Source organism: Salvelinus alpinus, chromosome 18, assembly GCF_045679555.1.
Source record: "Salvelinus alpinus chromosome 18, SLU_Salpinus.1, whole genome shotgun sequence".
NCBI lineage: Eukaryota > Metazoa > Chordata > Actinopteri > Salmoniformes > Salmonidae > Salvelinus > Salvelinus alpinus.
The window spans coordinates 29283639-29297015 of NC_092103.1; the positions used below are offsets into that span (position 1 = coordinate 29283639).

A 13377-nucleotide genomic window follows, 5' to 3' on the forward strand; every position below is an offset into this window, starting at 1 on the left:
GATCAATGGAAACAGGATGAACCTGAGCTCAAGTTCGAGTCTCAATGCAAAGGGTCTGAATACTTAAGTAAATAATGCATTTCTGTTTTTAATTTTTAATACATTTACAAACATTTCAAAAAAACAATTTTTGCTTTGTCATTATGGGGTATTGTGTGTAGATTGATGATGAAAAAAAGTAATTTAATCCATTGTAGATTAAGGCTGTAAAGTAACAATTTGTGAAAAATGGAAGGGGTCTGAATACTTTCCGAATGCACTGTAGTTTTCATTGACTCACTCTGTGTGTAATAATATCGTTTAACATGATTTTTTTATGACTACTTCATCTCTGTACACCACACATACAATTATCTGTAAGGTCCCTCCTTCGATCAGTGAATTTCAAACACAGATTCAACCACAAAGACCAATGCCTCACAAAGAAGGGCATCTATTGGTAGATGGGTAAAAAATATGACATTGAATATCCCTTTGAGCATGGTATCAATTACACTTTGGATTTCGTGTCAATACACTCAGTCCCTACAAAGATACAGGCATCCTTCCTAACTCAGTTGCTGGAGAGGAAGAAGGCCAATGATGTCTTTAAAACAGTTACAGAGTTTTAATGGCTGTGATAGGAGAAAACTGATAATGGATCAACCACGTTGTAGTTACTACACTACTAACCCAATTGACAGAGTGAAAAGAAGGAAGCATGTACAGAATACAAATATTCCAAACATGCATCCTGTTTGTAACAAGGTACTAAAGTAATACTGTAAAGAATTTGTCAAAACAGTTAACTTTTCATCCTGAAAACAAAGTGTTCTTTGGGGCAAATCCAATACAACACCTTACTGAATACCACTCTCCATATTTTCAAACATAGTGGTGGCTGCATCATGTTATGGGTATACTTGTAATCGTGAAGGACTGGGGAGTTTTTCCGGATTAAAAACGGAAAGGAAAACCTGGTTCAGTCTGCTTTCCACCAGACACTCGGAGATGAATTCACCTTTCAGCAGGACAATAATCTAAAAGACAAGGCCAAATCTACACTTAAGTTGTTCACCAAGACAATGAATGTTCCTGAGTACCCCCCCCCCCCCCCCAAAAAAAAGAAACCATCTATGGCAAGACTTGAAAATTGTTGTCTAGCTATAATCAACAACCAATTTGACAAAGCTTGAAGAATTTTGAAAATATTAATGGTCAAATGTTGCACAATCCAGGTGTGGAAAGCTCTTAAGAGACTTACCCAGAAGTACTCACAGCTGTAATCGCTGCCAAAGGTGCTTCTACAAAGTATTGACTCAGGGGTGTGAATACTTATGTAAATTAGATATTTCTGTATGAATACTTTCTGAAAGCACTGTATATGTAATCTTTTCCTAAATTGAATTGTTATTAGTAGGAGTTTTCATTAACATTATTTGTAATTGTGTCCTGGAAGTGACTACACTACATCAGAGCAGGTCTCATATATTCAGTCAACTCAAAGTAACCACAGATAAGCCAGCAGTCATAGTAAAAATGTTTTTAATCTTCATACATATTTAGATAAACTTGATTACAATAAAAACACAAAACAATCATGTAAAACAGACCTTCCGACAACTTGTATGTTTCTGTAAAATCAGCTCTGCTTCTTTAGCTTCACTTCTCTGTCCAAGTCTAGATCCAATCTACCATCATCATTACCACCATCAGATCTCTGCTCCTCTGCCCTCCCTCCCGCTCTCTCTTTTCATCCCTCCCTCCTCCTTTTCCCCCCTCTCTCTTTCCTCTCAGAAGTCATCGTCATCACAGATGTCCAGGTAAACGTCAAAGGCTTCCCGGTTACAGTTGCCATCAGGGGTGAACACGTACTTATGGAACGTCCCGTCAACACAGATAGCTAGAAAAAGGAGGAATGCAGAAAATGTTAAACTATTATTACAACTTTTACACTGCAAGGCTCCAGAGCTTAATCTATTGTAAAAGTATCCTATATTGTATATTATATTGTTAATTCCAACAGTACAATTAATTTCCCAGCTAGGACAAAAACTATATTGATTAATTGATATGAGATATTGCTGTGGACTGACCGATGACAGAGTTGACATTTTTGGAAGTGTTCTTCCCAAATGCACAGATACAGGCACACTCCGCCGGGACGGTGAAACTTGCCAATGACCACTGACTGTCCACGTACTGACCAATCACAGGGCCCACCTTCCCCACACGAGCCAATCTGGGGAGAGGAGAAGAGGGGAGATAGTAGCATGAACAAGCCATAAACAACAAAATGGTAAAATTTGGATTTGAGGTACGCACAAACACACATACACACTCTCTCACACACACACATTCACGCCTCTTACGCAGAGCGTCTGTTGAGTTTAGTGTCTTTGAGAGCGAAGATGTGAACAGTGCCCTTGTCACTAGAGGCACACAGGAACGAAGAGTCATGACTGAAGTTGATACTGGAAGAGAGAGAGAGGAGATGAGACTCAATTCCATTTTCCCCTCTTTCTTTCTTTCCCTCCCTCCCTCCCAGTACCAGTAGAGTGTAGCAGGGTCTGTTCCTCCCTCCCTCCCTCCCAGTACCAGTAGAGTGTAGTAGGGTCTGTTCCTCCCTCCCAGTACCAGTAGAGTGTAGCAGGGTCTGTTCCTCCCTCCCTCCCTCCCTCCCTCCCTCCCAGTACCAGTAGTGTGTAGCAGGGTCTGTTCCTCCCTCCCTCCCAGTACCAGTAGAGTGTAGCAGGGTCTGTTCCTCCCTCCCTCCCTCCCAGTACCAGTAGAGTGTAGCAGGGTCTGTTCCTCCCTCCCAGTACCAGTAGAGTGTAGCAGGGTCTGTTCCTCCCTCCCTCCCTCCCAGTACCAGTAGAGTGTAGCAGGGTCTGTTCCTCCTTCCCTCCCTCCCAGTACCAGTAGAGTGTAGCAGGGTCTGTTCCTCCTTCCCTCCCTCCCAGTACCAGTAGAGTGTAGCAGGGTCTGTTCCTCCTTCCCTCCCTCCCAGTACCAGTAGAGTGTAGCAGGGTCTGTTCCTCCTTCCCTTCCTCCCAGTACCAGTAGAGTGTAGCAGGGTCTGTTCCTCCCTCCCTCCCTCCCAGTACCAGTAGAGTGTAGCAGGGTCTGTTCCTCCCTCCCTCCCTCCCAGTACCAGTAGAGTGTAGCAGGGTCTGTTCCTCCTTCCCTCCCTCCCAGTACCAGTAGAGTGTAGCAGGGTATGTTCCTCCCTCCCTCCCTCCCAGTACCAGTAGAGTGTAGCAGGGTCTGTTCCTCCCTCCCAGTACCAGTAGAGTGTAGCAGGGTCTGTTCCTCCCTCCCTCCCAGTACCAGTAGAGTGTAGCAGGGTCTGTTCCTCCTTCCCTCCCTCCCAGTACCAGTAGAGTGTAGCAGGGTCTGTTCCTCCTTCCCTCCCTCCCAGTACCAGTAGAGTGTAGCAGGGTCTGTTCTTCCTTCCCTCCCTCCCAGTACCAGTAGAGTGTAGCAGGGTCTGTTCCTCCTTCCCTCCCTCCCAGTACCAGTAGAGTGTAGCAGGGTCTGTTCCTCCTTCCCTCCCTCCCAGTACCAGTAGAGTGTAGCAGGGTCTGTTCCTCCCTCCCTCCCTCCCAGTACCAGTAGAGTGTAGCAGGGTATGTTTCCTCCCTCCCTCCCTCCCTCCCAGTACCAGTAGAGTGTAGCAGGGTCTGTTCCTCCCTCCCTCCCTCCCTCCCAGTACCAGTAGAGTGTAGCAGGGTCTGTTCCTCCCTCCCTCCCTCCCAGTACCAGTAGAGTGTAGCAGGGTCTGTTCCTCCCTCCCTCCCTCCCTCCCTCCCAGTACCAGTAGAGTGTAGCAGGGTCTGTTCCTCCCTCCCTCCCTCCCAGTACCAGTAGAGTGTAGCAGGGTCTGTTCCTCCCTCCCTCCCTCCCAGTACCAGTAGAGTGTAGCAGGGTCTGTTCCTCCCTCCCTCCCTCCCAGTACCAGTAGAGTGTAGCAGGGTCTGTTCCTCCTTCCCTCCCTCCCAGTACCAGTAGAGTGTAGCAGGGTCTGTTCCTCCTTCCCTCCCTCCCAGTACCAGTAGAGTGTAGCAGGGTCTGTTCCTCCCTCCCTCCCTCCCTCCCAGTACCAGTAGAGTGTAGCAGGGTCTGTTCCTCCCTCCCTCCCTCCCAGTACCAGTAGAGTGTAGCAGGGTCTGTTCCTCCCTCCCTCCCTCCCAGTACCAGTAGAGTGTAGCAGGGTCTGTTCCTCCCTCCCTCCCTCCCAGTACCAGTAGAGTGTAGCAGGGTCTGTTCCTCCTTCCCTCCCTCCCAGTACCAGTAGAGTGTAGCAGGGTCTGTTCCTCCTTCCCTCCCTCCCAGTACCAGTAGAGTGTAGCAGGGTATGTTCCTCCCTCCCTCCCTCCCAGTACCAGTAGAGTGTAGCAGGGTCTGTTCCTCCCTCCCTCCCTCCCTCCCTCCCAGTACCAGTAGAGTGTAGCAGGGTCTGTTCCTCCCTCCCTCCCAGTACCAGTAGAGTGTAGCAGGGTCTGTTCCTCCCTCCCTCCCTCCCTCCCAGTACCAGTAGAGTGTAGCAGGGTCTGTTCCTCCCTCCCAGTACCAGTAGAGTGTAGCAGGGTCTGTTCCTCCCTCCCTCCCAGTACCAGTAGAGTGTAGCAGGGTCTGTTCCTCCTTCCCTCCCTCCCAGTACCAGTAGAGTGTAGCAGGGTCTGTTCCTCCTTCCCTCCCTCCCAGTACCAGTAGAGTGTAGCAGGGTCTGTTCCTCCTTCCCTCCCTCCCAGTACCAGTAGAGTGTAGCAGGGTCTGTTCCTCCTTCCCTCCCTCCCAGTACCAGTAGAGTGTAGCAGGGTCTGTTCCTCCTTCCCTCCCTCCCAGTACCAGTAGAGTGTAGCAGGGTCTGTTCTTCCTTCCCTCCCTCCCAGTACCAGTAGAGTGTAGCAGGGTCTGTTCCTCCTTCCCTCCCTCCCAGTACCAGTAGAGTGTAGCAGGGTCTGTTCCTCCCTCCCTCCCTCCCTCCCTCCCAGTACCAGTAGAGTGTAGCAGGGTCTGTTCCTCCCTCCCTCCCTCCCAGTACCAGTAGAGTGTAGCAGGGTCTGTTCCTCCCTCCCTCCCTCCCAGTACCAGTAGAGTGTAGCAGGGTCTGTTCCTCCTTCCCTCCCTCCCAGTACCAGTAGAGTGTAGCAGGGTCTGTTCCTCCTTCCCTCCCTCCCAGTACCAGTAGAGTGTAGCAGGGTCTGTTCCTCCTTCCCTCCCTCCCAGTACCAGTAGAGTGTAGCAGGGTCTGTTCCTCCTTCCCTCCCTCCCAGTACCAGTAGAGTGTAGCAGGGTCTGTTCCTCCTTCCCTCCCTCCCAGTACCAGTAGAGTGTAGCAGGGTCTGTTCCTCCTTCCCTCCCTCCCAGTACCAGTAGAGTGTAGCAGGGTCTGTTCCTCCTTCCCTCCCTCCCAGTACCAGTAGAGTGTAGCAGGGTCTGTTCCTCCCTCCCTCCCTCCCTCCCAGTACCAGTAGAGTGTAGCAGGGTCTGTTCCTCCCTCCCTCCCTCCCTCCCAGTACCAGTAGAGTGTAGCAGGGTCTGTTCCTCCCTCCCTCCCAGTACCAGTAGAGTGTAGCAGGGTCTGTTCCTCCCTCCCTCCCAGTACCAGTAGAGTGTAGCAGGGTCTGTTCCTCCCTCCCTCCCAGTACCAGTAGAGTGTAGCAGGGTCTGTTCCTCCTTCCCTCCCTCCCAGTACCAGTAGAGTGTAGCAGGGTCTGTTCCTCCCTCCCAGTACCAGTAGAGTGTAGCAGGGTCTGTTCCTCCTTCCCTCCCTCCCAGTACCAGTAGAGTGTAGCAGGGTCTGTTCCTCCTTCCCTCCCTCCCAGTACCAGTAGTGTAGCAGGGTCTGTTCCTCCCTCCCAGTACCAGTAGAGTGTAGCAGTGTCTGTTCCTCCCTCCCAGTACCAGTAGAGTGTAGCAGGGTCTGTTCCTCCCTCCCAGTACCAGTAGAGTGTAGCAGGGTCTGTTCCTCCCTCCCTCCCAGTACCAGTAGAGTGTAGCAGGGTATGTTCCTCCCTCCCTCCCTCCCAGTACCAGTAGAGTGTAGCAGGGTATGTTCCTCCCTCCCAGTACCAGTAGAGTGTAGCAGGGTATGTTCCTCCCTCCCTCCCAGTACCAGTAGATTGTAGCAGGGTCTGTTCCTCCTTCCCTCCCTCCCAGTACCAGTAGAGTGTAGCAGGGTATGTTCCTCCCTCCCTCCCAGTACCAGTAGAGTGTAGCAGGGTATGTTCCTCCCTCCCTCCTTCCCAGTACCAGTAGAGTGTAGCAGGATATGTTCCTCCCTCCCTCCCAGTACCAGTATAGTGTAGCAGGGTATGTTCCTCCCTCCCAGTACCAGTAGAGTGTAGCAGGGTATGTTCCTCCCTCCCTCCCTCCCTCCCTCCCAGTACCAGTAGAGTGTAGCAGGGTATGTTCCTCCCTCCCTCCCTCCCTCCCTCCCAGTACCAGTAGAGTGTAGCAGGGTATGTTCCTCCCTCCCTCCCTCCCTCCCAGTACCAGTAGAGTGTAGCAGGGTATGTTCCTCCCTCCCTCCCAGTACCAGTAGAGTGTAGCAGGGTCTGTTCCTCCCTCCCTCCCAGTACCAGTAGAGTGTAGCAGGGTCTGTTCCTCCCTCCCTCCCAGTACCAGTAGAGTGTAGCAGGGTCTGTTCCTCCTTCCTTCCCTCCCTCCCAGTACCAGTAGAGTGTAGCAGGGTCTGTTCCTCCTTCCCTCCCTCCCAGTACCAGTAGAGTGTAGCAGGGTCTGTTCCTCCCTCCCAGTACCAGTAGAGTGTAGCAGGGTCTGTTCCTCCCTCCCAGTACCAGTAGAGTGTAGCAGGGTCTGTTCCTCCTTCCCTCCCTCCCAGTACCAGTAGAGTGTAGCAGGGTCTGTTCCTCCTTCCTTCCCTCCCTCCCAGTACCAGTAGAGTGTAGCAGGGTCTGTTCCTCCTTCCCTCCCTCCCAGTACCAGTAGAGTGTAGCAGGGTCTGTTCCTCCCTCCCTCCCTCCCAGTACCAGTAGAGTGTAGCAGGGTCTGTTCCTCCTTCCCTCCCTCCCAGTACCAGTAGAGTGTAGCAGGGTCTGTTCCTCCTTCCCTCCCTCCCTCCCAGTACCAGTAGAGTGTAGCAGGGTCTGTTCCTCCCTCCCAGTACCAGTAGAGTGTAGCAGGGTCTGTTCCTCCCTCCCTCCCAGTACCAGTAGAGTGTAGCAGGGTCTGTTCCTCCTTCCCTCCCTCCCAGTACCAGTAGAGTGTAGCAGGGTCTGTTCCTCCCTCCCTCCCTCCCAGTACCAGTAGAGTGTAGCAAGGTCTGTTCCTCCTTCTTTCCCTCCCAGTACCAGTAGAGTGTAGCAGGGTCTGTTCCTCCCTCCCTCCCAGTACCAGTAGAGTGTAGCAGGGTCTGTTCCTCCTTCCCTCCCTCCCAGTACCAGTAGAGTGTAGCAGGGTCTGTTCCTCCCTCCCTCCCAGTACCAGTAGAGTGTAGCAAGGTCTGTTCCTCCTTCCCAGTACCAGTAGAGTGTAGCAGGGTCTGTTCCTCCTTCTTTCCCTCCCAGTACCAGTAGAGTGTAGCAGGGTCTGTTCCTCCCTCCCTCCCAGTACCAGTAGAGTGTAGCAGGGTCTGTTCCTCCCTCCCTCCCAGTACCAGTAGAGTGTAGCAGGGTATGTTCCTCCTTCCCTCCCTCCCAGTACCAGTAGAGTGTAGCAGGGTCTGTTCCTCCTTCCCAGTACCAGTAGAGTGTAGCAGGGTCTGTTCCTCCTTCCCTCCCTCCCAGTACCAGTAGTGTAGCAGGGTCTGTTCCTCCCTCCCTCCCAGTACCAGTACAGTGTAGCAGGGTCTGTTCCTCCTTCCTTCCCTCCCTCCCAGTACCAGTAGAGTGTAGCAGGGTCTGTTCTTCCTTCCCTCCCTCCCCCAGTACCAGTAGAGTGTAGCAGGGTCTGTTCCTCCTTCCCTCCCTCCCAGTACCAGTAGAGTGTAGCAGGGTCTGTTCCTCCTTCCCTCCCTCCCAGTACCAGTAGAGTGTAGCAGGGTCTGTTCCTCCTTCCCTCCCTCCCAGTACCAGTAGAGTGTAGTAGGGTCTGTTCCTCCCTCCCAGTACCAGTAGAGTGTAGCAGGGTCTGTTCCTCCTTCCCTCCCTCCCAGTACCAGTAGAGTGTAGCAGGGTCTGTTCCTCTGCGTAGCTCCACAAGTTTGTCTCTGGTGGTGGTATCAAACAGTCTGATCAGGGTGCCCTTACGGGAGGCCGATGCTGCCACGCTGCCAGGCTGGTTGAGCGCCAGGCAGGCGATCTCACTCTGGTGGGCGTTGATGGTGAAGGGCGCAGACGAAGTGCCAGGCTTAGTGTTGGACAGGTCCTGAGGCAGAGAGAGGGATGCAGAGGGAAGGAGAGAGAGAAGTAGAGGGAGGGAGAAGTAGAGGGAGAGACTTGAACACTGACTAGGACCTCATGTGTTATGCAACAGTTTGTGCATTTCACTCTATGGCAGGGTTCCCCAACTGTTGAATTTTCATTGTTGGATATAAAAAACTGTTCAAACACCAGGAAATCAGGTGATTTTAATTTGGGAAATCTGTTCCCAAGTATTTCAGCGAATAACAGAGAGACACGTGATCATAAATTAATGTAAGGTTTGAAATTATTACGTTTTATTCCTATATTATATCTGTTTTGGCTTCTTGCAGTTAATTTGCAGTCTACAAATGATTTGTAATTATGTTTGAGTTTGTCTCTACAGTTATGATTTAATGTATTTGATCATTTTTTTATTTGACCAGCTTATGAACAGCTTATAAACCAACATAGTTAGTATAGTACCATGGAATAAACTATTAAATGAAATAGATGAATTACCACAAGCTGCAGACTTCCACACTTATGTCCAGGGAAGACCAGCAGCTGTTTCTCCAGACTGGGACATAGGTCACACAGTCCTGTGTGTGTGTGTGTGTGTGTGTGTGTGTGTGTGTGTGTGTGTGTGTGTGTGTGTGTGTGTGTGTGTGTGTGTGTGTGTGTGTGTGTGTGTGTGAGAGTGAGTGAGAGTGAGAGAGAGAGAGAGACCGAGAGAGAGAGAGACCGGGAGAGAGAGAGACCGGGAGAGAGAGAGAGAGAGAGAGAATACACAGATCTATCAGATAAACATATCCATGTGTGTTTTGTTTGGCTTAACTATCCTTGTGGGGACCAGAAGTCCTCACAAGGATAGTAAAACAAGGACAAGTGGGGACATTTCGCTGGTCTCTACAAGGAAAAAGGCTATTTTAGGCTCAGGGGTTAAGTTTAGGTTTAGTTTTAGGGTTAGGTTTAGTTAAGGCCAGGTGTTACGGAAAATATAATTTTGTAAAACAAACATGTGTGTGTACCTTTAGGGTTGTCTCTGGTGTCAAACTCAAACAGTTTCACAGGGTTGTCAGGGAAACTGTAGACATAGATTCTGTTCTTTAACACAATGATGATCCTGAGAGAGTAAGCGAGGAGAGGGTGGAGAGAGAGAAATCAGAGGGAGAGAAGGGTTGGTTAAACATCTTCAAATAACACACTATAGGGAGCTCTATGTGGAGTTGGGGTTTGTTCCGGAAAATGTTCAGATAGTCACTCACTTGTCGTGTCTCATGTGTACTGCCAGAACAGGCTTGGTGAAGGTAAACTCCAGCACCAACTTGTCCTTGGGGTCCCTTCCCTCCCGAGCATCATCCCAGACCAACACTAGGATTTGAAACTATACATCAGTTTATGAATTAAATTAAATCAATACATGACGAAAATCATTATCACATTTCTATATCAATATGAACCATTTATATAAATACTAAAAACAATCAGTTCAAGTCACCTATTTTCTCTTGAAAACCACTTAGATTGTGAGCAGGTGGGCACTGCCACAATTGAAACAGACTCAGCAATATGACATTGTCACAAGCAGCACCACAGACATTGAGATGAGTGATGCAAGACTTTGCTATCACACAGTCATACAGAGAGTATATGAGCATGAGGGTGCTTCACACTGCTACAACATGATAGCTAAGGGAAGCAAAAAGAATCAAACAGGCATATTCATTACGCCGATTCTGTTGCATAATGTTTCTTAAGCGGAAGTAAATGGAACGAAACAGAGGGACCTACCTGAATTTGTCCAATAGAAACTTGTTTTGCTCTGTTTAGTTCTTAAACGGTAAACGTTTTCCATAATGAATACACTCCAGAGCAAATGGAACGAAATGGAGAGAGATCTACCTGACTTCGTCCAATAGAAACTCTCGTTTTCTTACGTTTTAAGTAAACGGTTTCTGTCGCAAAACGTTTTCCAACAGAATCAGAGTAATGAATTCACCCCAACTTTAGGTTAAGTCCCTCGCTTCAACGTTCTTAGTTGTTTTTAAAATGTTCCCGATATTGTGTACAACTGACTCTACCTTTAAAGTCTATCAAGTAATTTTAAAATATGTGGTCCGCTCACCAGAGATCTCCGAGAACTTGGGGTTGATTCCACCTCCTACTACAGCCAGCAGGTTGGAGCGATGCAGCATGGAACACTGGGCCACACTTCCCACCTGCTCATGGTCTGACACACACAAATACAGTATAAACACACAGAATACGAACACACACACAGACGGCTGATACCACAGGTCTGAAATACATTTACATTTTAGTAATTTAGCAGACGCTCTAATTCAGAGCGATTCACAGTAAGTAGTCAGTGCATACATGTTCATACTGGTCCCGTGGGAATCAAAGCCACAACCCTGGTGTTGCAAGCACCATACTCTACCAACTGAGCCACATGGAATTCCACTCACCAAGGTGTCCCTTCTCCATAAGAGGCTCCACATTGTATATCCGAACACCTGTCTCCATCGCACAACAGAAACAACCTGAGGTAGAGACCGATAGAGGGGGAAGGGTGTAAATTGACACTGTTTGAAACAAGACTGATAAACGTGATGTCCTCTCCTATATATTTACGTCTGGCTTCACAGAGTATTATTGTCTTACTCTGGTCCTGGTTGAACTGCAGGCTGTTGACTCCTCTCGGTTGGGCCATGCTGGAGGAGTGACGTAAGGCAGATGTTATAAGCTAACTTAGTTAGCTACAAATCAGAAGAAAATATAGGTTTGGTTCTGCCTTATGGACAGGGCGAGGCATCCTGATTGACAACGATTTACAAGGGACACAACAACCTAAAAGGTTTTCAAGAGAAAATAGGTTAGCCATCCTGGTAAACAAACGCCAGGCAGTGACTAACTCAAGCTACCAACAATTAGCTAGCTAATGTTGCTATCTAGTCACAGTATACAGCATAGCTGGCGTAGCTATAATGTACTGCTGCAGTTATCGTAAAAGCTGTAACATATTCCTGGAACCGCATGAATTGTTTCAAAGCTTACCATGAAGCGACAGAAAACGAGTTGAGTTAAACGAGTAATCGGCCTTGAGATGGCTAAAATATCTCAACAACAAAGCTAACTACACAGTAACGAAATATTTTGTTGTTGTTATTTTTCCTACAAATGACGTCGCCGCGTGTTTCTGCTTTCTGACCTCTTCTTCGGCACCTCCAGACCACAAACAAGTCATGCTGCCATCTAGCGTGCTGAAGGAAAGCCCAACAATGTTAATATTGTTACAAAGCACATTTGGTGAATGTGTGTGTGTGTGTGTGTGTGTATATATATATATATATGTGTGTGTAAACATAGCCGCGGTTATTACGGGTGCGGAGGGTGCCACTGAAAAATCGGAAGAAAAAAAGAAGTGTATATATATATTTAAACTCAGCAAAAAAAATAAACATCCCCTTTTCAGGACCCTGTCATTCAAAGATAATTCGTAAAAATCAAAATAACTTAACAGATCTTCATTGTAAAGGGTTTAAACACTGTTTCCCATGCTTGTTCAATTATCCATAAACAATTAATGAACATGCACCTGTGGAACGGTCGTTAAGACACTAACAGCTTACAGACGTTAGGCAATTAAGGTCACAGTTATGAAAACTTAGGACACTAAAGAGGCCTTTCTACTGACTCTGAAAAACACAAAATAAAAGATGCCCAGGGTCCCTGCTCATCTGCGTGAATGTGCCTTAGGCATGCTGCAAGGAGGCATGAGGACTGCAGATGTGGCCAGGGCAATAAATTGCAATGTCTGTACTGTGAGACGCCTAAGACAGCGCTACAGGGAGACAGGACGGACAGCTGATTTTCCTCGCAGTGGCAGACCACGTGTAACAACACCTGCACAGGATCGATACATTCGAACATCACACCTGCGGGACAGGTACAGGATGGCAACAACAACTGCCCGAGTTACACTAGGAACGCACAATCCCTCCATCAGTGCTCAGACTGTCTGCAAAAGACTAAGGGCTTGTAGGCCTGTTGTAAGGCAGGTCCTCACCAGACATCACCAGCGACAACTTCGCCTATGGGCACTAACCCCACTGTCTCTGGACCAGACAGGACTGGCAAAAAGTGCTCTTCACTGACGAGTCACAGTTTTGTCTTACCAGGGGCGATGGTCGGATTCGCGTTTATCGTTGAAGGAATGGGCATTACACAGAGGCCTGTACTCTTTAGCGGGATCGATTTTGAGGTGGAGGGTCCATCATGGTCTGAGGCGGTGTGTCACAGCATCATCGGACTGAGCTTGTTGTCATTGCAGGCAATCTCAATGCTGTGCGTTACAGGGAAGACATCCTCCTCCCTCATGTGGTACTCTTCCTGCAGGCTCATCCTGACATGACCCTCCAGCATGACAATGCCACCAGCCATACTGCTCGTTCTGTGCGTGATTTCCTGCAAGACAGGAATGTCAGTGTTCTGCCATGGCCAGCGAAGAGCCTGGATCTCAATCCCATTGAGTACGTCTGGGGCCTGTTGGATCGGAGGGTGAGGGCTAGGGCCATTCCCCCCAGAAATGTCATGGAACTTGCAGGTGCCTTGGTGGAAGAGTGGGGTAACATCTTACAGCAAGAACTTGCAAATCTGGTGCAGTCCATGAGGAGGAGATGCACTGCAGTACTTAATGCAGCTGGTGGCCACACCAGATACTGACTGTTAATTTTGATTTTGACCCCCCCTTTGTTCAGGGACACATTATTCCATTTCTGTTAGTCACATGTCTGTGGAACTTGTTCAGTTTATGTCTCAGTTGTTGAATCTTGTAATGTTCATACAAATATTTACTGTTAGTTAAGTTTTCTGAACATAAACGCAGTTGACAGTGAGAGGACGTTTCTTTTTTTGCTGAGTTTATATGTACAGTACCAGTCAAAAGTTTGGACACACCTACTCATTCCAGAGGGTTTCTTTTTTTTTTTACTGTTTTCTACATTGTAGAATAATAGTGAAGACATCAAAATTATGAAATAACACATATGGAATTGTGTAGTAACCAAAATCTATTTTATATTTG

General features: G+C 48.4%; 1 protein-coding gene across 4 annotated transcripts; it reads right to left on the minus strand.

Moving 5' to 3' along the window:
• Nucleotides 1-1507: 1507 nt before the first annotated feature.
• Nucleotides 1508-11553, minus strand: LOC139544136 (WD repeat domain phosphoinositide-interacting protein 4-like). 4 transcript variants are annotated; one of them, XM_071350922.1, is made up of 11 exons: nt 11349-11553; nt 10956-11005; nt 10760-10834; nt 10417-10521; nt 9557-9662; nt 9320-9414; nt 8811-8890; nt 8105-8313; nt 2352-2453; nt 2076-2221; nt 1508-1882 (listed from the first exon to the last, which is right to left on the minus strand). In XM_071350922.1, the coding sequence occupies exons 2-11, from the start codon at nt 11002-11004 to the stop codon at nt 1773-1775; spliced, it is 1077 nt and encodes a 358-aa protein (XP_071207023.1). In that variant the 5' UTR covers nt 11005; nt 11349-11553; the 3' UTR covers nt 1508-1772. The 4 variants fall into 4 exon arrangements, with proteins under 4 accessions (XP_071207023.1, XP_071207021.1, XP_071207024.1 ...); XM_071350920.1 differs by having other exon boundaries at nt 10926-11005; nt 11349-11487; XM_071350923.1 differs by having other exon boundaries at nt 10956-11050; nt 11349-11487.
• Between the last annotated feature and the right edge of the window lie 1824 nt (nt 11554-13377).